A 25824-nucleotide genomic window follows, 5' to 3' on the forward strand; every position below is an offset into this window, starting at 1 on the left:
GAAATTTTGTGTATCAAATGATACCATCAAGAATGTGAAAATACAGAATGGGAGAAAATATTTGCAAGTCATGTAACTGATAAGTGACTTGTATCCAAGATATATATAAAGAACTCTTACAAATTAACAATAAAAAGGCAGATAGCCTATTTTAAAATTGAGCAAAAGGAACTTGAAATGGCATTTCTCCAATGAAGATATGCTAATGGCCAGTAAGCACAAGAATGGATGCCTAGTATCATTAGTCATTAAGGAAATGCAAATCGAAATCACAATGAGATACCACTTCATATCCATTTGGATGGTCAAAATAAAAAAATATGCAAGAATAAATATTGGAGAAAGTAAAAAGAATACATATTGGAGAAGACGTGGAGAAACTGGAACTTTCATACACTGCTGGTGGGAATGTAATATGGTGCAACTGCTTCAGAAAACAGTCTGGCAATTACTCAAAAAAGGTTAAACACAGAGTTACCATTATGACTCAGCAATTCCACTCTGAGGTATATACCCAAGAGAAATGAAAATGTATGTCCATAAAAACATGTGTACAAATATTCATAGTGGGATTATTCATAATAGCCAAAGAGTAGAAACAACCCAAATATCCGTGGCTGATGAATGGATAAATAAAAAGTGGTATATCCATAAATTGGAATATTATTTGAGAATAAAAAGAAATGAAATACCAGTACAGGTTACAACATGGATGAAGCTTGAAAACATTATGCTAACTGAAAGAAGCCAGTCACAAAAGGCCCCACATTGTATGATTTCCTTTATATGAAATTAACAGAATAGACAATCTATAGAGACACAAAGTAGATTAGTGGTTGGTTAGGGCTGGTGGAGATTGTGAGGAAATGGAGAGTGACTGCTCAGAGGTACAGGGTTTCTTTTTGAAATTAAATATTCTAGAATTAGATTGTGTTGTGCTTCCACAACTCTATAAATAACTATTGAGTTGTACACTTAAAGTGTACATTTAAATAAATTTGTATTGAATCATATCTCCAAAAAGCTCTTAAAAGAAAGAATCCAATAAAATAATTGGAAGAGAAAATCTTCCATATACAGAGCTTTAGACAGAGATAGAAAATTTGAGATAAAATATTACTGATATAGAGGATCATTTCAGGATACTCAACAGCTGTCTCATAGAAGATCCAGATCCAGAAACAAAGAAGAAAATTATCGTTACTGAAACAAAGGAAAACTTCATCAACTTTTACAATGTAAAAGTAAAGAGACAAGTGGCAGAAAATAGATGGTAGAAATGGAGAGAAGAAATAAGTCATATAAGGGCTGATATGATCATATAATATAGGTGGAGTCAGAAAATATTGTCTAAACCATTGAAATAATTGATAGGGAGGTGGGAAAATGGGGTCTCAGTAAACCAAGAACAATGAGTTAACTCTTGGTTAGAAAGACTTATGGTAGCATTTCCTTAAATGTGCTCTGGAGAATATCAGTTTTGCAGGATATTAACATTATATTGGGGGAGGGGGATAAAACGTTCCATGGTCCAGTAATTTGGAGAAATACTGGGATACACAAATGTTCTGAAACACTTCCTGGCACCTTTAATACATTACATTCTGAATCTCCAAGAAGGGGATTTAGCATGCAGAATTTCTTACATTTATTTGACCAGAGTCTTACTTTCAGAGACCATCTTGAGAGACTAGTGTTCCACAGACATGTCTGGACAACTTGGAATATGAACCCTGCTTTGGGGGGAGGGATGGCGGTATAGCAGACAATAACAAAAGAATTACCATTTGGAAAATTCAGAACCTGGACCACATTAACAGTCTTGTTACCAGTGCGCTTGCTTCCATTCTTGCCCTCTCTATTCTATACACTACTCAGTTGTCAGAAAATCTTCTGCAACCATATAATTCACATGACATAAGTCTCTTGCAGAAGACTCCTAATGACTTTTCATTGTTCTTAGAATAAAATTCAATCTCTTTACCACGTCTACAAGGCTCTATCATGACTAATCTGACTGCTGCGTAGCTCTTCATTCTTATCTTCTTCAGCTTTCCCTTTTTCTCATTTCACTCACACCTCACTGGCTTGGTATGTGCTAGGCTTCTCTTTACTTGGGGGCCTTCACATATGCTCTTCCTTCTAGAGTGTTCTCTCTGCTTGCCACATGGCTGGTTTCTCCTCATCTATTAGAGACCTTCCTTGAGTAACTGAGCTAAGTAATTCTCTATCAACACACTCTGTTGGTTCTCTTTTTGGTATTTATCACAATATAAAACTACATATTTATTGTATGTTTATTTGTTGGTTAAAGATTACAAACTCCATGAGGGTGGGAAGTATGTCTGTTATATTTACCAGTGTATATGCAGTGCCGGCAAAAAGCCTAATGCATAGCAGGTGCTCAAATGTGTTGAATGAAAAATGGAAGCTATCCTAACATTCTACAGAGGTATTAGTGGAATATTCTAACCTGAACCTGTGTTAGAACAGAAAGCTAGACAGGGCCTTTAGCTCCCGTGGCAGCCCAAAGAGCTGTGGAAAACATTCTAATTTGGGCAATGAGGGTAAAAGCAGAAGACAATTAGGCAGCAAATAACGGCCTCCTCCATCATAGCAGACCGCATGATGTATGTTATATGCTCAATGGTCTACAAACCAGAAACAGAAAAATTTCCTTTTTATATCCAGAATTTCACTTTTTTACAAGCAAATTTATTTTATTTTGTTTTATTATTATTATTTTTTAGAGCGAGAGAGTGCATGTGCTTGAGCTGGGGGGCTGGGGGGGAGGGGCAAAGAGGGAGAGAAAATCTTAAGCAGGCTCCATGCCCAGCACTGGGCCTCACAGGGGCTCGATCTCACAACCCTGAGATCATGAGCTGAACTGAAATCAAGAGTCGGATGCTTAACCAACTGAGCCATCCGGGTGCCCCAAGCAAATTTATTTATTTATTTTTCCTTTTTAAAAAAAATTTTTAATTCAATTAATTAACATATAATGTATTATTTGTTTCAGGGGTACAGGTCTGTGATTCATCATTCTTATATCCAGAATTTCTGTCTTTAGTTGTGTCTAATTCTCCTACTAAGCCTAATGCTGATTTATAGACTCCACTTGTACTTAAAGCATAGATAGTAATGAAGGCTGTATGGGTGGATAAGGATGGAAACTTCGCTATGTTCCTATTACTTGGCTCCCATTATGACTTTTATGGGCCATATGTATTTTTTACTTCATGGGTCCCCTCCTCCATAAAGACATTATAATAACAATCTGTTTTCTACTATAGTGAGTAGGATTGGGGAAAAAGCAGGATGGTGAAAAGCACGCACTTTGCAACTAGATGAGACCTAGTATAGTGACTCACTAGGTCATCTTGAGGAATTGTTTAATGTCTATAAAACCTCAGTCTTTTCATCTGTAAAATGGGACTGATTAAATTACCTATTTCTTAGGCTTATTGTAGAGTTAAATGAAATAAAGTGCTCAGCACAGTTCCTGGCACAGTTGACACATAAAGGAATATCAGCCACAATTGTTAAGAATAAGTGTATTTCAAAGATGAAAAGGCAGGTTTTTTCCTTTTTTTTTTTTTTTTTGTATATAACTTTATGTAGTTTCCCAGGAAGTTTAGAGAATTGAGTGGATATAGGAACTAGAAAGATTAGTAACATGCCCGGATAATGAGGGTGATCACAGGTCTACCTCCTGTGTAAAAACCACCACATTCTCATTTGGAGTGGGAAGATGCACAGCTGGGGACAATTTGGTGTACAGAGTAATTATTACAATGTTATTCCTAGTAATTGTTCTGTTTAATTTCAACTGTGAAAGAGTTATATGACTTGACCAAGCTACAGGAGGAGAGAACAATTTATTCCTCTTAGTTCATAAGAAAAGAGTTTCCATCTCTTTCTCTAGAGAGGAAAGGCCCCCAGCAGCTGTTTAGTACTCATTAACAGGGAAGCATTGGCTACTGCAAAGGTCTGCTCCCTAGCTAAGCATTGTGTTAGTGACTACAACTTCTAAACTTGCCTTTCCCTGCACCCCCGGAAAGGACTTCTTTCCTGATTAGAGAAACAACCTAATTCTTTCCCCAAGCCCACGGTCATCAATTATTGCCATTATGATGAAGATGTTTCTCTCTTCCTCCAATGTCAGAGAAGTCAAATGGGGGTTAGAAGGAACATTGGAGAAGGAGACTGGAGTCCTGGGACATAGACTTAGATTTGACACAGATATTCTTCCTCACTTTCTTTTTTTCCATTTATTTTCTCATTTTTTTCTTCTTCTACTTTCCCTGAGAACCCTACCCTCTCTTCCAAGAATGCCTACCCTGAGAGGCACTACTAAGATCAGAATCTGTCAAAGGTGTGGCCCATGGTCCTCCTGCATTAGAAGCACTTGTTGAGTTTCTTAAAAATGCAGCATGATTCTTAAGCTCCAGCCTAGACCTACCAAACCAGAATGTGGGGGGATAAGATTTAGATATTGGATTTTTGAACAGCAACTCCAAGGCGTTCTTTGCACACCAAAGCATAAGAACCACTACCCTGTAATATAGGCAGAACGGGTTTTATTATCTTTATTTTACAGATCAAGGAATGGAGGTGCACAGGTATTAAATTTTTACCAAACTCACATTTACTCAGTGCCAACAGTATGCCAGGAAGTAGCCTTGTTCCTTCATGCATGTTATCTTGTTAATCTTCACAAGGCCTTTAAGAAGTAAGTGCTGTTCCCTCCATTTGAAATGGTTTAGAGAGATTAAACAATGTACCCAAGGCCACCTAGCTAATAAGCTGTGGAGCCAAGTCTTAAATCAGGTATCTGTCTAACTCCTGGATCCATGGTCTTTCTACTCTGTGGTGCTATTTTTTTGAATCTTCATTTTTTAACAAAGCCACATGGTCTAGCATACTAGAAAAAATATAATCCTTTTTCACCTTAGTTCCACAGTGTTAATTCTCCTAGACTCAGCTTCATACCAAAGTTTGAACTTTTGGAAAGTTCAGTGTTAAATGTGAAATTTATCATGACATCTTGATGCATTTTTCCTCCTTCCCATCAGGCTCCACAGCCAGGGCAAATCATATCTGGTCAGTTATACCTTTTTTGCTTGAATCCAAGTCTTTATGACTTCCTTAGGAGCATTTTAGACTATCAAGACATGTCTATAATAATATTTCCCTAACCAGCACCTTTCAGCTCCAGCCATAGCCTTCCAGATCTGTTTCAACATCTTCTCTCATCATCCCCCACCCCCCTGCCATTTGCCTTCATTTTAATCAAGCAAACTTATTTTGTCCTTTATGTGTTATCTCACATCTGCCTCCATTTTATTCCAAACACGGCCCTGTAGCCTCCCTCCTTTTAACTCCCCATTAGCAGCAAATAAGCTTCATCCTGAGGGGCCAGATCCAGGTAATAGTGCCTGGTACCCTGTCTTTAGAAGGATTCCTAGGTCAATTCCGAGATTAGTGAGACAATATTGAGATCTATTACCAATACCTACTATGGGCTCAGAAAATGGGGACAGCACTACAAACATCACAAATTTGTCATCTCTGCATGGTTAAAACAAGGGCTTTAGACTCAGAACTGGGTTTGAATCTCAGCTCTGCAACTTATTACCTGGGTGATCTTGAGCACAGTTTCTTCATCTATAAAATGAAAGTGATGATACAACCTTACAGGGTTGTACATTGTGTAAACCACCTACCAAATGCCTGTCAATCAGTATATGGTAGCTAACTTATTTTTTCCTTTCTTCATTCAAGATTGCCCTTAAAATTAAACTTCATGGATGTAATTTTTATTGACAAGAAAGATTGGTTGAAGAATCTCATCCATCTCAAGTTCCAGTATATTAAAACTCTATAAATCTATCAAATTGAGGGAATAGTAAGCTAGAAGGGAAGCCTAAACAGAGAGCTGCACTAGCTATTAAAGTCAATGAATATATAGCCATGCTATTTATCAGCTTACTGCCAATGTAATATTATATATAAATAGGGGTGGGGAGAAAAAGGGAAGGGAGGGAGTGAGAGGGACAGGAAGGGAGGGAGGGAAAGAGAAAGAGAGAGAGAGATGTATCAATATATCATTGGTCTGTGCAGCACCTAGTATAGATAGCTCAATATATAACTAGCCATGGAAAAGTAAGTGGCTTTGGACCAAATGGAAGATGCCTGGTTTGCTGTAACTCAAGATGAATAATTTCCTCACAGGTTTTTCCTAGGCTTTGTGTAGAATAGCTATCACATCTTATTCGTGCTAGTTACATAACCAAAGTTCTCTTTGTGGACAAGGGGAAAAAGATCAGACTACCACTCTCTTATTGAAGTTTGTACTCATTTAGACATCCAGTTCCCTGTGAAGGATTTATCCTCCTTCCTGGGAGCAAAATTCAGAATCCAGTTTTTAGGGTTGCATTCTGTGGTCCAGAAGTAGAAATCAAACCCCAAAGACCATGAATAAAGATGTGCCTTATTATAAGAGAGAGCTGTGATATGCCCTGGGAGAGAAGGCTCAACAGTATTTCAGATACGTCATATGTGCAGGTGGATAACAAAGGAAAGAAATTCTCCCAGATTTGGGATCTCTTGGGGGAGGAAAAGGAACTCTCACAATGAAAGGGGATATGTTGTTCTTTTCCATAGCAGCAGATTGGCTCCAGTGGGAAAGATCTCCCAATACTGAAATGTCTGCCTGGCACTAGCTAATTTCCTTTGATACAAGTCCCTGCCCTTTCCCTCTCTTACCCTTCTTTGCATGACTGGATGTCAGTGTGAGGGCAGACATCTTCTGTTCTCTGGGATAATCATCCAGGATTTCTGTCTTCATAATTCAGGTATGGAGACATCCAACCTTGGAAAACCAAGATCTTGCCCTTTTTGTTATTCACATCCTGGGTCATCTTTTACTTGTACATTCATAGACCTAAATCTAGGGATTAGAATGGAAGTGGATGGCTGAAAATCCTTGGATAATACCAGACACTAAACGGAATTTCACTTTCCCAGTGGTATTTCACTCTTGACAGCACTAGTCTGTGTGCATGTTTTTCCACCTCTAATATTACTGTTGTGGAGCATTCTGCAGCTGTGTTGAAGTTATTCATTTATGTGGTTTGGGCCAGTTTCTGAGAAACAGGCAGAACTAGAGAGCAGAAGAATCCATCAATGTTAGATTTGAACAAAGAAAATTATGATCTTTTGGACTTGCTGTCTTCCACATTGCCAATATAGATATAAAAATAAAGGATAGAAATGATATGGATACAGGATAGTCATAGAGAGCCCTAATTTTCAGGGAAGGAGCATGGGGGTGGGGAGAATTCCCGAAACTCATTGACTTATAGTGTCTATTCCTTGGGGTTTTGTCTAATTGGTTTCCTTTATGTGTTATTTCTGTAGTTGTTTTCTCTTTTTCTGGTTTTAAAAAATAATGTCAAAGACTTCTGAAAACAGAACATTTTGCTCATTTGAGGTCAATTTTTTACACTTCTCAAAAAACAAGAGTATGTTTGGTCATCTTGGTAGTATTTGGAAATGCATATTTTGTTTGACATTATTTGTGAATTAGATTTTTCCTCCTCAGAATAAGTATAAAAATGCTTCCATATGTTTGAAGTTGGTTTCATCATTTTGCTAAGAAGGAAAAAGGAAGAATGTAGTTTATAGTAATTTTCATGTGAATACATATTTAATAGTGGTGTTTCCTCAAAGTTAAAACAGCTTTTCTACTGCTTCAATATGCTACTAAAGTTAAGAAGATAATAATATCATTTGTTTCAAAATATTAAATTGTAATTGAGATATTTTTTAATATAATGAAACTAAGCTATATTTTACTATTTTGATTTCTTATACAAAATACGATCTTAAGTGAGGATCTGACTTTAATTTTTTTTCCCAAATAGCCACAAATCACATAACATCAATAAAGAAATGCTTCAGTTTTTCATATACTAAGTTCTTTTCCATGTAATAAATTCTTATATGTAACTTGAAAAAAAATCTATTCCATATCTCTCCTTACTAATTCCTAATCTCTTTATGAGTTCCTAAGATCTCCTTTCTAATTCCTAGGAATGTTTTAATACTTGTGGGTTTTATGGTATATTTTAATATATGGTAGATCAAACAAATGTCTCTTCATTATTCCAGTTTTAAGGAATATTCTTGGAGCCTTCTAGATGAATGTTAGAATGATTTTGTAAAGTTTCGAAAATATCTACTGGGATTTTTTAAATTAGGATTTCATTAAACCCATAAATTAGTTTAGGGAGAATAATTGATTTTCCTATCCAGGATCATGGTAGGTCTTTTCCTTTATTCAATTTTAAAATATTTCTCTGTAAACTATAATATTCTATATAAGGGTCTAGTCTATTTTGTATTTAATTATAGATTTTATGGATTTTCTTTGAGGGATGTGGGGTAGGGTGTGGAGGGAGAAAACATTAGCCTTACTTTAAATGTTCCTAACTCTAGTTTTCCCGTTCTTTTTATAATGCTACTTTTAATAATGGAAAGTTACTTAAGAACTTAATTATCAACCTATAGCAGAATGAACTATCCAATGCATATGAGGATCTCCAGATTATAGCACCATGAAGAACCAGTTTCCAACTCTGAAGACACCAAATTAGATGTGTTCTTAATTGCCTATCCAGACCCTTTTAGCCAAGCAGGACATTAATGATTTTTTTTCCTCCTTATTTTCTTTTAAATGCATAGCTGTTATCATCAGTGACTATTTATTTCAAGTTCTTTAAGGCATATTCAAGAAGATTGGAATACATTCACCAGCATCAGCATCAAAAGTCTGTTCCTGGGTTGCCCATCTTGGGCAATGGCATTACTACAATTAAAACTTTGGGCTCCTCTCTTTCCCCTCTTGCCCAACTCAGACTCACCCACCAAATCCTCTTGAGTGCTCCATCAGTGTTACTCAATGGGTCTTTTTTCATTTTCACATTTCCAAGTATCCCCTCTCTGTGCGGTCATCTCCTACCAGTTTGTCCACACCAGCACGTTTCAGCTTTACCCAGCCAGAGTGATCTTCCTGACACTCAAATCTGATTCCCCTCATTTGTTTAAAAACAGGATAAATCCAACAAATATACATGAAAGGAGCCAGCTGTATTTTGCAAATTATGTTGGGTACTAGTCATAGAAAGATATATAGGAGCTAGACTTGTACCTAGTTGTTAAGGGATAAAGGCCAGACTTGTTAGCATCACAGCCTAGCAGCTAGTGACCTGACCAGTCTGACTTCCTGCCATTCCCTTACCTGTCTTCTGACATCCAGTCAAGATGGACTCCTGAGAACACACTCACCTTGACTCTACCTTGTTTTGCCTGTTCTTCATGACAAAATCTTACACTTCTTTTAATGCCAATTCAGTGTCATGTGCGATGTGAAGCTTTTCTCAATGTTTATCTCTCTTCTAATACCATAGGGTATAGAGCTAACTGCTCCCTTGACTGCTATCTCTCAGCAGTCGGTTTGTACCAGTAGTATAGCACATAGAAACTCTGATAGCTGATTGTCTTGTCTCTCTTCTTGGCTTTTTTGTGGTGGTCGTCATGTAGCAGAGGCCCTGGGTCAGTCACCTTTGATACCCTGCATATTCTCTTACAAATAGGCACTGCAATGCTCAAGTCTGAGAGAAAGCCAACAAGCAAAGGTGCTCAGGCCTTTTTTTCTCTTTTTTGGATGAATTGGTAGTATTTCTCAAGGCAAAAGTTCAACTTATTTTTTGCATCTTAGAGTTGTACTGTACTTCTGGGCCTCAGTGAAAACAGCTTGGAGGCAGCATAGGATCCTAGAAAGAGGATTGGATTTGGAGTCAGAGAACCTGGGTTTAGTCCACACTAGCTCTATGAATTTGAGCAAGTCTTATAACCTCCACGAGACTCAGCCTCCTCCACTATAAATTAGGAGTATTTACTACCTACCAGGTTGTTTTGAGGACTATGTGAAATTATACATATAAGAAGCTGAAAAGCATTTTATAATGATAGAGCACTATAAATGTCAGTGTTATTTTTATTATGGTTTTTCATATGTAAATTAAGATAGTTTTACCTAAAATATTTCTTTTTTGGAAATACTCCAGCTGGCATTTGTGGCTTTGCCTGGTCATGCCCTCCTTCCCCAGGAGTGCTACTAGGAGAGGTGGCCTGACTCCATAAAATGGGCTGTTTGGGATGTCTAGAGCCACTACTTCTCTAGCCAGTAGGGAAGTTAGTAATCCGTATAATGGAATCAATAATATCCACCTTCCTAAGCAAAACGGTTTTGAGAATTATAAGAAATAACACATGAATGGCTGGTACTAGTAGGTACTCAATATATGTTATATTCCCTCCAATCTCCATTTACATTTTGGTCTTGCCCATCAAACCAGTTCCATTCCTGATCACCCTTATGTTCCATTTCCCATATTCTTGCTCCTGACTGCTGAATGGTACTAGAGAAAAAAGACAAGACCATATAGACAAGAGCCAAGCTGCCTCCTCTTCATCTCCTTCTCCTCCTATCTTCTGTGTCCTCCTCTTATCCCTTGTTCTCCTCCCCTTCTCCTCTCCCATTCTCTTTCTCCTACCCCACCCCCAACTCCCTCCTCTCCTTCCTCTTCATCTTCTTTTATAAACTTCACTCCTATGCTAAGCAGCAGTCCTGGCATCCTCTCTCTCACTTCCAATCCTGCAAAAATTAAGTACTTTTCCACATCATGGCAAAGCAGAGCCTCTGTTTGGGCAGCACATGGCAACCCCTTTGCCATGTGTCTGCCTGCAAGATTATGCTGGCACAGGGTAGGCTAGGACTTTCTTGACAAAACACCCTCTCGCTTCCTAATGGAAGAGTTTTTTGGTTATGAAATACTGATGGAAGATTGTTTCTGTCTGTAGAAAAGTTCCCTTCCAGGGTCTCAGGGTTGAAGGGAAAGTCTTGAAGAACTGAGATATTCCTTTTGATTTCCTGTGTCTGCATGGTAACTCTCTCAAATAGTAACAATAGCCGTGGCAGCACATGGCCTCAGAACATGAGGATAGTGAGAATGGAGGTTAGTAGATAATTGAGTTATTCACAGACCTGCAATTTATGATACCCTGCGGCATCTGTGGGGCCTTAGAGCTTCCTCCCAGCTCTGGTTCTGGTAGAACCTCCAGGAGCATAGGAGGCTAGGGAACTAGTAGCAAGGCTTTGCTGTGTGTTTTGAAAGAAAACAGGTCTGGTTTCTCTTTCGAGCTGAGCAAATGTCAGATGACACTGGTTAGCTGCTTCAGAAATAGATTTCTCTATGCTATATGTAAGTGATGAATCACTAAATTCTACTCCTGAAACTAATATTACACTATATGTTAACTAACTAGAATTTAAATAAAAACTTGAAACATTAAAAAAAAAGATTTCTCTGTGTGGTGCTCAGGTTTCTACACTCAGGTATGGCAGCCCATCACTGGGGCATATTTGAAAGTGCTTTATGCTTATATAACTAAATTGGGTTTTCCCATGGTCTTTTCAGAAGGCTGAGGTTTTCAAAGGCTCTATTGAGTCGCCATCCTTGGGAAATGTTATAGTTTATTTGTTTCCTAGCAGATTTCAGAGTCCTTAGAGAATAGGAAATGAGAGAGAGAAGTTTTGTGCATGGGGTAAGTGATGTGGAAACCATCAGGTATGGGCTTGGGAAGACAGACATAGACAGCATGCTGTATTGGGGTCTTGATTTCCAGATGGTAAAGGATGTGTGAAGAGCTGAAAGTATCCTTACCTTCACCTTCTGTACAGTTTAACTTCCAGTAGCTCTGGATAGACCTTGATTGTGGCTGTGGGCTCTTAGCCCAAGGATTGGCCTAATCTATGCCTCAGCTTATTTTATTTGTTCTTTCTGTTCTGTACAGATTCATGAAGGTGGCGGGAAGCACAGTGGATGCAGTTACCTGGCAACAGTAGGTATTCACCATTTTTGCTCTTACTTATTATAGCTACTGCAAAATGAAAGATAATTAGCTGTTATGAACATTATAGCTGACATCTAATAAGCTACTCTTTATCCTCGAAGAGAAAAAGTCAAAACTAACTCCAAAGCTGTTCTTGTGATGCATACTATCTCATAGTAATATAATTTTGTTTTGTTGTTTAAATAAAACCCAAAACAAAACCAAAAAAATGGAAGCTCAGCTATTATGTGTACTTTTAAATTAATCTGTCATCAGTGAACAGGTAATGGGAATATGAGCGTGCCATCACTTACCCATAAGTTTTCCTTGGGAATAAATTTCCTTAAGAGAGGAAATATTTTTTCCTCTCTTAAGGAAAATAAATAAATACAATTTATTTTTTATTGGTATGTTAATCACCATACATTACATCATTAGTTTTTGATGTAGTGTTCCAATATTCATTGTTTGTGCATAACACCCAGTGCTCCATGCAGAACGTGCCCTCTTTAATACCCATCACCAGGCTAACCCATCCTCCCACCCCTCTCCCCTCTAGAACCCTCAGTTTGTTTTTCAGAGTCCATCATCTCTCATGGTTCGTCTCCCCCTCCAATTTCCCCCCCAATTCTTCCCCTCCTGCTATCTTCTTCTTTTTTTTTTTTTTCTTAACATATATTGCATTATTTGTTTCAGAGGTACAGATCTGAGATTCAACAGTCTTGCACAATTCACAGTGCTCACCATAGCACATACCCTCCCCAATGTCTATCACCCAGCCACCCCATCCCTCCCACCCGCCCCCCACTCCAGCAACCCTCAGTTTGTTTCCTGAGATTAAGAATTCCTCATATCAGTGAGGTCATATGATACATGTCTTTCTCTGATTGACTTATTTCGCTCAGCATAACAGGAGAGGAAATAGTTTTAATTACTCAATGTATCATGTGAAAATAACAACACTTTATTATAGTAATGGTGGTGGTCTTAATTAGTGCCAAGAGTGTTACTAATATGAAGCAATTAAAAAAAAAAAAGGAATATGAAGGGAATGAAGCAGCCTCAAGAGAAGATAAACCCTAGTATTCCAGGAAGAAGCTTATAGTTGCAAAGACCTGTTAACCTAAGGGTAGCTTGATTTGTAAAGATAATTATCTGATACATAAATTAATTTTCTTTAAGTTTCCTTATGGTATTGGTGCTGGAATGTCAGCATCTCACAGTGTCTCACCAATTTTATACCTGAATCCTGCCCTTCCTTTTTGTAAGAAATCTACCCCATAGCATCTTCTAAGTCGTCTTTCATCTAATGTGGTCCACACAGCTCAGACGTGTGCTATTCTGGGCCCTCATAGCTGTCAACTATGACCGCCTCACTCAGTAACTCTAACCCTGCCTGCCTAGCACATTTACTTCTCTTTTCTATCCTCCATTTTAAGTGGGTCACAGTATCCCTTGGGATTCATGACGGTTGTGAAAGAAGCAAGAGCAGTGGATGAAATCTTTATTAACTATCCCAAAAGGATTTTTGATTGTTAGCAATCAGTAACTTCAATCATAATGGAAAATATTTTATTATGCATTTATACTTAGTTTCTCTAAGCATCATTTTAAATGTTTCCAGAAATTCTTATCCTTCCTCCTTCAGTTTGTTTTGTGAGTCATGGATGAGTAGGTCTAGAGATCTTGTCATTCCCATGCTTAAAACCCCTCAGTGCCTTCCCTTTGTACTTAGACAAAAGGCCAAACTCTACTCTGGCCTATAAGGAAGGTACTTTGTGTTTGGCCTCTGCTACTGTATGATCGTTTCTAGTGCCACCCTGACCTTACTCATTCTGTCCCAACACACTAGTGGTCTTTTACTTTTTAGAAAATTCATGTGCCTGTCTGCCTCAGGATCTTTGTAAGTGCTATTGTCCCTGCCTGGAATGCTGTTATCCTCATTTTTTGTGTGGCTAGTTCCTTCTCATCTCTAAAGACTCAACTTACATGTTATCTCCTTTGAGAGGCCTTCTGTGCTGATCCTATCTAACACAGACCCCCTTTTTAATTCTCTTTCTTAGCTCTTTTCTTTCTATGCTACTTTACATAACTTATCATTACTTTACCAAACTTATAATTATTTTTTTCTCTTAACTTGTCTTTGTAATTTGTGTGTTTTTCTCTTCCACCAGAATAGCACTTAGTCAGTTCAACAAGTACTTATTTAGGCAATTGTTTACTGAGCCTTTACTATGGGGGAAAATAACAGCAATGATGAAACTGTTTGCAGGAACTGTTGCAAACCTTTTATGCCTTACTGTATCTGATCCTCACAACAACCAAATGAGTTTGGGACTAGTTTTATCTCTTGCATAACTTAAAGGAAGTTGTAGAAAATCCAAACGTTACACAGAAAGTGGTAGATTTTGGACTTAAAGTTGAGTGTGTCTCACTCCAAGGACTATTCTCTTAACTGTTACTACTTTGATAATAAGACAATGATTTTTTGTTGAAAATATTACATTCTACTAGAGCAATTCAAATCCTCTTCAGTGTCTTTCATCAAAGGCTATCTGGATAACGTAACATAAAGGCTGAAGCTTGAAGAATTCATAGTGTTTGTAAGGAGAAATAAAGAGATCAGTGTATGAAAATTACTGGGTAAAATGTAAGACTTGCTCAGTTATTATGACTGACAGGGAGGGATCAGAAAAAGTTTTTCTTCCATATCCAAACACTCTCCATAGCACAAATGGAATGAAGTGAGCCCAGTCTTTTTTTATAATGGAGAAATAAGACTTTTATAAATTGATTTTATTAGCTATTTTTAAAATATTGGCCACCTCTCAAGATAAATGTCATGTGTTTGCAACTACTCTAAAAATACCCCCCAAAGCAGGCAATGGATTGTGTTTCTTTTGGCTCCAGGATCAGCACTCATTTGGGGACAACCAGTAGCACCTGGAATCTACCATTTATCCCTTCCAGCCACAGTTTTCAATCAAGACTTAGAATAGTCATGGAACAATTCCAGGAAATCCTGGCCAGGAGGATTCAGTGAAAATTAAAGCCAAATACCATGTTTCTCTAACCCTGAGAAATGCTGAGGTGAACTTCTTAATGTAAAGAAATCAAGAGTCAAAGTCAGAAAAAAAAGAACACAGAATTTGTCAGTAAATATCTATGTATAGGTAGCCAAAAGAATCAATTCAGTACAGGAATACTGAACTTGGAGCTTGAACAACAAGAACTCTGAGTCTGAAGTAAAAAATAAATAGCTCTATACAGTTAGACTATTTTGATTTGAAAGTTCATGCTCTTGGGTTTTGAGGACCAAGATACATGACTTAATGATTGGTCCTGCCCAATCCATGCAGAAAACCCAGCAAGAGTTAGTGAGATGAAGTTCCAATTACAAGAGTAAGTAGTACAGTAGTTTGTATCAGTTATCAATGATAAATCTGGACCAAAAAAATAATACACACACACACACACTGGAGAATGATCAAAAAGTGGCAAAAGCTAGAGAAAGTTATTCAATCCTTGAAAGAAGTGAATGATGCTAGTGAGATCTGTGGTTACTTAAGAATCTATGCAGTATGATGTGGCTAGAACTCAAACAAAATACATGGTTGTATATTGGTTTGAGGTCTCAGAAGGAGTCAGAAGGTAGAAATCTCAGAAAGAAGGAGCTATGGACAAAACACCAAATATGCACATAAATTTCCTTCAAATCCTTGCCCAATCCCTGCAATGTGCATATTCAAGGGAAACCCCAAGGAGCCTGGTAGAAAATAACAGCTGGAAATCTGAAAAAGTTGAACAGCAATTTCAGCTGCTGTCTGTCACATGAGGGACAGAGATTGGAACTTGAATTTCACAAATTTAGAGGGACTTCATAAACACCTTGTGCTTTCCAGTGAAAACTAAGAGTTATGCCTCAGGAGTAAAGTCTTGTCCTGGCACTAAGGATTTGCCCTAAATCTAATGTATAACCAAAACAGATTCACCTTAACAAAGTATAAACTGAAGCTGCCACAAGAACAAGATGATCAGTCATTCATCCAACTTCCTGCTATATCCCAAACCAACACTCTTCTGTCTCTATAAAATATCATCTACACTTTGAAGTACATAATTAAAAAATTACTAGCTATGCAGAGAAATAGGAAATTGTGACTCATGGCCAAAAGAATGAGCAATAAATAGAAACCCTGAGATGACCTAGGTAATAGAATTAGTTGACAAGAATTTTAAACAACTGGTGTAAATATATTCAAATAATTAAGGGAAAATGTTTGTATTGAGTGGATACATAGGGAAAGATCAGCAGTGAAATGGAAACAATATATATATATATAATAACCAAATGAAATTTTTAAAGAAAAAAAAGAAACTGAAATGAAAAACTCACTGGGTGCACTTAAGAAGAAATTGGAAACTACAGAAAAAAAGGATTAGTGAACTTGCAAATAGATCATTAGAAATTATACAATTAAAGAACAGAGCAAAACTGCTAGGAAGAAAATGTTCAAAGTTTTAGCAACCCTCATTGCTGATATCAAGATGTCTAACATTTGTATAATTAGAAATCAGAAGGCAAGAAAGAGATAATAAAGCAGAAAATTTTTTTTGAAGACACTAAAGCTGAACTCCTCTCAAATATGGTGAAAAACATTAACTTATAGAACCAAGAACCTAAGAAAACCCTAAGGAGGATAGAGGCTCCTGAGTGGCACAGTCAGTTAAGCATCTGACTCTTGGTTTCAGCTCAGGTCACAATCTCAGGGTGCTGAGATCAAGCCCCATGTTGGGCTCTGCTCTCAGCACAGAGTCTGCTTGAGATTCTCTCTCTCTCTCTCTGTCTCTCTCACAAAATCCATCAATCTATCTATCTATCTTTAAAAAAAAAAAAAAAAGAAAGGAAGAAAAAAGAAAACCCTAAGAAAAATAAATACAAGGTAAATCATGCCTGGGTATATCATAATCAAACTGCTGAGAACAAAGGGTAAGGAAAAAGTCTTCAAAATATTCAGATAAAATCATACTTTACATACAGAGAACAAAGACAAATTTTGGCTAACTGGACATCAGAAGCAATGGAGAATAGAAGACAATGGAACAAATCTTTAAAGTGCTAAAGCAATGGAGAATAGAAGACAATGGGTATTAAGGAGGGCACGTACTGCATGGAGCACTGGGTGTTATACGAAAACAATGGATCGTGGATCACCACATCAAAAACTAATGATGTATTGTATGGTGACTAACATAACATAATAAAATTAAAAAAAAAAAAAAAGAAGACAATGGAACAACATCTTAAAATGCTAAAGAAAAAAAAGCCAGGATTCTATATCTAGCAAAAATATTCTTTAAAAATGAAAGTGAAATAAAGATGTTTTTGATAAATGAAAACCAGTAGACCTGTGCTACAAGAAATATTAAAACAATTTCTTCAGATAGAAAAGCAGTAGTAACATCTGAAGGAAAACCTGGGTTTCAAAAAATAATGAAACACATTGGAAATGGTAAATTTGTAGATAAATATAAAAGACTATTTTTTCTCTTCACTTCTTAAAAACAACCGTGTAATGCAAACATACAACACTGTATTATGGGGTTTATAACATATATAGATGTAAAAATATATGGCAATCTTACCACAAAGGAGGAGGAAGGGAGGAGGACCAAATGGAATTATATTGTTGTGAAGTTCTTTTATGTGAAGTAATGTAGCATTCACTCTAAGAAGACTTGCAATATAAGTAAGGGTTCAAATTGTATTCCTAGAATTAAGGTTTCACATGGAACTAAGGTTGCTGATCTGAAGTAAAGTTAATCCAGGTTATCCTGGATTATCCAGATGAACCCAGTGTAACCATAACAGCAGAAGAGGGAGGAAGACTTAACTACAGAAGAGAAGATTATGTTAATGTGACATGAGAAAGACTTGGCCCAGCATTGCTGGATTTGAAGATGGAAGAAGGGGGCCATGAACCAAGCAATGTGGGTAGCCTTTAGAAGCTGGAAAAGCCAAGGAAATGGGATTCTTCCCTAGCATTTCTGGAAGGAAGACAGCCCTCCCAATACTTGATTTTAACCCAGTGAGACCTATAATAATGTCTAAACTACAGAACTGTAAGATAATAAATTTGGATTGTTTTAAGCCACTATCTGTTAACTTGTTTAGAGCAGCAGTAGAAAACTAATGCAGTACCTAATAACAGAGATCCAAATACACAAAGGAAAAACTAACAGAAACATGGGGTAAAAAATAGACAAATCCACTGTCATAGTTGAAGATTTAAAAACACCTCTTTCATCTTGATGAAGTCCCAATAGTTCATTTTTGCCCTTGCTTCCCTTGCCTTTGGCGATGTTTCTAGGAAGAAGTTGCTGCAGCTGAGGTCGAAGAGGTTGCTGCCTGTGTTCTCCTTTAGGATTTTGATGGACTCCTGTCTTACATTTAGGTCTTTCAGCCATTTTGAGTCTATTTTTGTGTGGTGCAAGGAAATGGTCCAGTTTCATTCTTCTGCATGTGGCTGTCCAATTTTCCCAACACCATTTGTTGAAGAGACTGTCTTTCTTCCATTGGACATTCTTTCCTGCTTTGTCGAAGATTAGTTGCCCATAGAGCTGAGTGTCCATTTCTGGGCTCTCTATTCTGTTCCATTGATCTATGTGTCTGTTTTTGTGCCAGTACCATACTGTCTTGATGATGACAGCTTTGTAATAGAGCTTGAAGTCCGGAATTGTGATGCCGCCAGCTTTGCTTTTCTTTTTCAACATTCCTCTGGCTATTCAAGGTCTTTTCTGGCTCCATACAAATTTTAGGATTATTTGTTCCATTTCTTTGAAAAAAATGGATGGTATTTTGATGGGGATTGCATTGAATGTGTAGATTGCTCTAGGTAGCATTGACATCTTCACAATATTTGTTCTTCCAATCCATGAGCATGGAACATTTTTCCATTTCTTTGTGTCTTCCTCAATTTCTTTCATGAGTATTTTATAGTTTTCTGAGTACAGATTCTTTGCCTCTTTGGTTAGATCTATTCCTAGGTATCTTATGGTTTGGGGTACGATTGTAAATGGGATCGACTCCTTAATTTCTCTTTCTTTTGTCTTGTGTTTGGTGTATAGGAATGCCACTGATTTCTCTGCATTGATTTTATATCCTGCCACTTTACTGAATTCCTGTATGAGTTCTAGCAGTTTTGGGGTGGAGTCTTTTGGGTTTTCCACATAAAGTATCATATCATCTGCAAAGAGTGAGAGTTTGACTTCTTCTTTGCCAATTTGGATGCCTTTTATTTCTTTTTGTTGTCTGATTGCTGTGGCTAGGACTTCTAATACTATGTTGAATAGCAGTGATGATAGTGGACATCCCTGCCGTGTTCCTGACCTTGGGGGAAAGCTCTCAGTTTTTCCCCATTGAGAATGATATTCGCTGTGGGTTTTTCATAGATGGCTTTTATAATATTGAGGTATGTACCCTTTATGCCTATACTCTGAAGAGTTTTGATCAAGAAAGTGTGCTGTACTTTGTCAAATGCTTTTTCTGCATCTATTGAGAGGATCATGTGATTCTTGTTCTTTCTTTTATTAATGTATTGTATCACATTGATTGATTTGTGGATGCTGAACCAACCTTGCAGCCCAGGGATAAATCCCACTTGGTCGTGGTAAATAATCCTTTTAATGTGCTGTTGGATCCTATTGGCTAGTATTTTGGTGAGAATTTTTTCATCCATGTTCATCAAGGATATTGGTCTGTAATTCTCCTTTTTGATGGGGTCTTTGTCTGGTTTTGGGATCAAGGTAATGGTAGCCTCATAAAACGAGATTGGAAGTTTTCCTTCCATTTCTATTTTTTGGAACAGTTTCAGAAAATAGGTATTAATTCTTCTTTAAATGTTTGGTAGAATTTCCCTGGGAAGCCATCTGGCCCTGGGCTTTTGTTTGTTGGGAGATTTCTGATTACTGCTTCAATTTCCTTAGTGGTTATAGGTCTGTTCAGGTTTTCTATTTCTTCCTGGTTCAGTTTTGGTAGTTGATACATCTCTAGGAATGCATCTATTTCTTCCAGATTATCTAATTTGCTGACATATAGTTGCTCATAATATGTTCTTATAATTGTTTGTATTTCTTTGGTGTTGGTTGTGATCTCTCCTCTTTCATTCATGATATTATTTATTTGGGTCAAAAGAAACAGTCAACAAAACCAAAAGACAACCGACAGAATGGGAGAAGATATTTGCAAATGACGTATCAGATAAAAGGCTAGTATCCAAAATCTATAAAGAACTTCTTAAACTCAACACCCAAAGAACAAATGATCCAATCAAGAAATGGGCAGAAGACATGAACAGACATTTTTCCAAAGAAGACATCTAAATGGCCAACAGACACATGAAAAAGTGCCCAACATCACTCGGCATCAGGGAAATCCAAATCAAAACCTCAATGAGATACCACCTCACACCAGTCAGAATGGCTAAAATTAACAAGTCAGGAAACGACAGATATTGGCAGGGATGCGGAGAAAGGGGAAGCCTCCTACACTGTTGGTGGGAATGCAAACTGGTGCAGTCACTCTGGAAAACAGTATGGAGGTTCCTCAAAAAGTTGAAAATAGAGCTTCCCTATGACCCAGCAATTGCACTACTGGGTATTTACCCCAAAGATACAAATGTAGGGATCCAAAGGGGTACATGCACCCCGGTGTTTATAGCAGCAATGTCCACAATAGCCAAACTGTGGAAAGAGCCAAGATGTCCATCGACAGATGAATGGATAAAGGAGATGTGGTATATATATACAATGGAATATTATGCAGCCATCAAAAGGAATGAGATCTTGCCATTTGCAACGACGTGGATGGAACTGGAGGGTGTTATGCTGAGCGAAATAAGTCAATCAGAAAAGACATGTATCATATGATCTCACTGATATGAGGAATTCTTAATCTCAGGAAACAAACTGAGGGTTGCTGGAGTGGTGGGGGGTGGGAGGGATGGGGTGACTGGGTGATGGACACTGGGGAGGGTATGTGCTCTGGTAAGCGCTGTGAATTGTGCAAGACTGTTGAATCACAGACCTGTACCTCTGAAACAAATAATACATTATATGTTAAAAAAAAAAAAAAAAAAAAGAAGATAGCAGGAGGGGAAGAATGAAGGGGAGGAAATCGGAGGGGGAGACGAACCATGAGAGACTATGGATTCTGAGAAACAAACTGAGGGTCTAGAGGGGAGGGGGATGGGAGGATGGGTTAGCCTGGTGATGGGTATTAAAGAAGGCACGTATTGAATGGAGCGCTGAGTGTTATATGCAAACAATGAATCATGGAACACTACATCAAAAACTAATGATGCAATGTATGGTGATTAACATAATATAATAATAAAAAAAAGAATGGCAAAAAAAAACACACCTCTTTCAGTAATTAATAGGACAATTAGATTAAAGGAAGGATATTGAAGATTTGAATAACACTATGAATCAGCTTGACCTAATTGACGTTTGTAGACTACAACTGAACACACATTCCTTTCAAATTCACATGGAACATTCACCAAGATAAACCATGTGCTCAGCTATAAAACAAGTTTGAATAGATTTGAAAGCATTAAAATGATACAGAATGTTTTTTGATGACAAAGAAATTAAGTTAGATATTAGTAACAAAAATATCTATCAAACACATAAATATTTGGAAATTAAATTACACGTTTTAAAATAATCTATGGATCAAAGAAGAAATGAGAGAAAGTAAGAAATATATTGAAATGAATATGAAGATATTTTATCAGAATTTCTGGGATTCAGCAAAAGCAGAACTTAGAGGGAAATTTATATCTAATATGTGTAATTAGAAATGAAGAAACACTTGAAAACAATGACCTTTGTTTCTATATTAAGCTAGAAAAAGAACCTAAATCCAAAAGAAGTAAAATGAAGAAAGTAACAAAGATACAAGCAGAAAGCAATAAAACATAAAATAGACCTACAGTAGACAATCAGGAGAGAAAACTTACAAAACCAAAAGTTTTTCTTTGAGTAGATCAACAAATTTGAAAACTAGAAAGAGAGAGAGAAAGGGAGGAAATTGTCAGTATCAGGAAAGAAAGGGATTCTTACTGTAGATCCCATAGACATTAAAAGTATAATAAGGGAATATTATGAACAACTTTATGCCAACAAATTTGACAATTGAAGAAGTTTCTTGAAAAATACAATTTATGAAAAATGACACAGATTAAAAATTCTTAATGTCCCTATATAATGGCTCATTTTGGAGAATCTGGCAATTTCTTATATAACTAAATATATACCTGTCCTATGACAAAGCAATTCCATTGCTAGGTATTTACCTAAAGGAGATGAAAACAAATGTCACATAAAAACTTTTATAAGAATGTTCATAGCAGGCAAAAACTAGAAGCAGCCCAAGTGTCCATTGGCATGAGAATAGATGAAACAAACTGTTCTGTATTCATACAAAGGAATGCTACTCAGCAAGATAAAAGAACAAACTAATGATACACTCCACAACATGGATGTTGTCTCAAAATCATTATGCTAAGTGGAAAAAGGCTTATATAAAAAATTGCATATGTTGCAATTATATGAAGTTTTAAAAATTAGAACATTGCCTTTGTAGTTGTAAGGGCAAGGATATGGATTGAGAGGGAAAGGCACATGAGAGAATTTTCTGGGGTGATTGTAATATTCTACATCTTGATAGGGGATTTGGGTTACAAAGGAGTATGCATTTGTTAAAATTCATCAAATGATATACTTAAGATTTGTGCATATCATTATATATGTAAAATTTACTTAAGAAAAAGAACCATAAACAGATGTTGAACTCTAGTTAAACAATATGCCTAAAGTTTAAGATGAAGTGTAAAGTCTGCAAATTACTTTGCAATGCTTCAAAACATAAAATGGATCAGTGGATGGATAGAGTGATAGATTGATAAATGTGAGATAGAGCGAGTATAGTAAAATGTTAATTGTAGAACTTAGGTGGTAGCTTTATGGTTTTCACTATACAGTGTTTTCCACTTGTCTCTGTTTGAACTTTTTTATGGTAAAATATTCAGAAAAAAACTAAATTGTTACACCTAAATAATGTTATCTATTATATAATATAATATGTTGGTATGAAGATATTTATGAAAAATATAATAAATGGAAAATGCTTTTGTTAAGTGAATGAAGTAAAATATAAAATATATAAATCATACTTCAGTAATATAAAAAATGCACATAAACTCAAAAGGCACTAATAGGTCAAAAGTGTTAATCTTTAGATATAGTGAGTAATGAGACTCTTTCATTCACATTTTCACTTTTCTATAGTTTCCCATTTTTCTGTAATAAACATGTATTACATTTTTACCATCAGTACCCAGCTCCACCCTTCTGGCTCCCATATCCACCTCTCCAGAAGCAATCGTCACAATTTAAGCCACTTCTTCTATTTGTTTCCATATTTCTAAACAACAGTCTGATGCTGCCACGTCTTGATATTTTCCCCAATTCAAATATTATCTATTACTTTCTTACTATGGAAGATGAGAATTCAGCTTTCATACCTAATTCTTCACATACTGAAACATATTTACCTTTCCCCATCCTCCAATATTTTATATCTAAGTATTGGTTAGATCAGAATTCAGTATTCACATTTTTATTACTATATAAATATGACTCACAGCGAGAATGTGGTGTACTATGGTTACATTTTCTTTCTTTCACAAGTTTCTGTTTTCCCTGAAGTTAATTACTGTCTCTTTTTCATTTGCCTATTTTCCTATTAATCTATCCCTAATTCATCCCTCAACTTTGTACCAGAGGGGTAAATCTCCTATCTTTCTATGCAAACACCCCAGGTTGCCATCAGTTTCATCTTGTCCTTGTCCTGCTCTCCTGAAGCAGTCCCTCCTCTGGTCCATCTGGGCTGGTTGATCTCCCTGCTTCCTGCACAGCTGTTGTCCTGGGATCTCCCTTCACCATCATCTTAGGGATTCCTTTTGACTCTCTTATTTATTGGATCCATGCCTTTTTTTGAGGTTTACTCCCTCATTTTGGTAGAACATTTTTTTTCTAGGAACTTCCTGAGAAAAGACAAATGAGAGGTAAACATGTTGAGACCTTGTATTAGAGTTTGATTTATATTTTGGATGCATACAGATTTCCCTTAGACTTGGATGCTTTGGTTCCATTTTATTCTAGCTTTCCTGTAACTATTGAGAAATTCAATGCCTTTTTAATCTCCAATCCTTTTATTTGCCCTGTTTTTTCTCTCTTGGTACATTTAAGATCTTTTCCTTGTCCGCAGTGATCCTTTATGTTACTCTCTTTCTATTCTGTTCACGAGGTATACAGTAGACCCTCTCAATCTGAAATTCATACCCTTCAGTTTGGAAAATTTTCTTGGATTTTTTTTCTTTGATAATTTCCTTCTTATTTATTTATTTTTGTGCTTTCTCTTCTTGGAACTTCTGCTAGTCAGATATCAGGACTCCTCAAATAGTACTCTAATTGTTGCATATTTTCTCTCCCTTTTTCTTCTGTTTTCTGATAAATCTCCTTAATCATCTAAATTTTCATTTCTGTTATCATATTTCTAAATTCCAAAAGTTCTTTTTGTTCCTCAAACCTTCCTTTTAATGGTTTCTTATAGCTCCTTTACTTGTTTTTGGATGTAATATCTTCCATTTTCTCTCTGAGGATATTAACTTTAGTTGTTTCTTTTGTTCCTTTTCTTCTTTTCTCTTCCCTCCTTCCCTTTCTTCTCCCCGCCCTTTTCTTCTGTCCTTTCTTTCTCCAATAATTTTTTTATGTCATTTGCATTAAATTTTTTTCCTCTATGTTCTTCCCTCCTTCTGCCATTTTTTTATTTTGGTTTCTGTCTTTCACATTAAAGATTTCCCTCAAATGTCAGACGATACTTGGAACTCTACTCCTACTTAAGAGAGAGGCATGAAAAGCTGGTCGGACATTTTTTGTTCATGGATATTTCTTCTTTTTTTTTTATTTTTTATTTATTTATTTTTAAAGATTTTATTTATTCATTTGACAGAGAGAGAGAGAGAGAGAGCACAAGTATGCAGAGTGGCAGGCAGAGGGAGAGGGAGAAGCAGGCTCTCCACTGAGCAGGGAGCTGGACGCGGGGCTCGATCCCAGGACCCCAGGATCACGACCCGAGCCAAAGACAGCCACTTAACAGACTGAGCCACCCAGGCGCCCCCATGGATATTTCTTCTTAACTAGTGGGGGTCTATGTCAGGTGATCTGGCTGGGTTATTACATTAGGGGACTCCTAACTGTCCATATCTGTTGGCCTTTTCTCTTATGTAATTTAGTTTTTCCAGACAAGAATTCTCTCTCCTCTCATCTTAGAAGTATAAATCAGCAGTCATTCTCACATTTGAGGAAAGGGGCTAGATATCTTATTGTTTACTATGTAGCCTTTCATTTAATCCTCTTGTTTGCAAATGGTTGACCCACACCTCAACTATGCATCCTGGCTCTGACACTGGCTCAACCTCTAGTGTTCTACTTTATCGGAAATAGGGCAGTTTCTTAATGTGTAAGGCAGTGGTCTTCCAACTTTTTTGTTTCAGGACTCTTTCACTCTTGAAAAATATTGAGTGCCCCAAATAATTTTTATGCAAATCATATTTATAAATATTTACTGTATTAGAATTAAAACAGAGGTTTTTTTTTAGGGTATCCAGCATTTTTTTAAATTTTTTATTGTTATGTTAATCACCATACATTACATCATTAGTTTTTGATGTAGTGTTCCAATATTCATTGTTTGTGCATAACACCCAGTGCTCCATGCAGAACGTGCCCTCT

General features: G+C 36.8%; 1 protein-coding gene across 1 annotated transcript in view; it reads left to right on the forward strand.

Annotated features, from left to right (window-relative positions):
* Window positions 1–25824, forward strand: part of HPSE2 (heparanase 2 (inactive)) — a 657615-nt gene that overhangs the window by 426643 nt on the left and 205148 nt on the right. The window contains exon 6 of the mRNA XM_078077262.1: window positions 11923–11970. Within this exon, the coding sequence (XP_077933388.1) occupies window positions 11923–11970 (48 nt within the window). The remainder of the gene's footprint in view (window positions 1–11922; window positions 11971–25824) is intronic.

Source organism: Halichoerus grypus, chromosome 7 (assembly GCF_964656455.1).
Source record: "Halichoerus grypus chromosome 7, mHalGry1.hap1.1, whole genome shotgun sequence".
NCBI classification, from domain to species: domain Eukaryota; kingdom Metazoa; phylum Chordata; class Mammalia; order Carnivora; family Phocidae; genus Halichoerus; species Halichoerus grypus.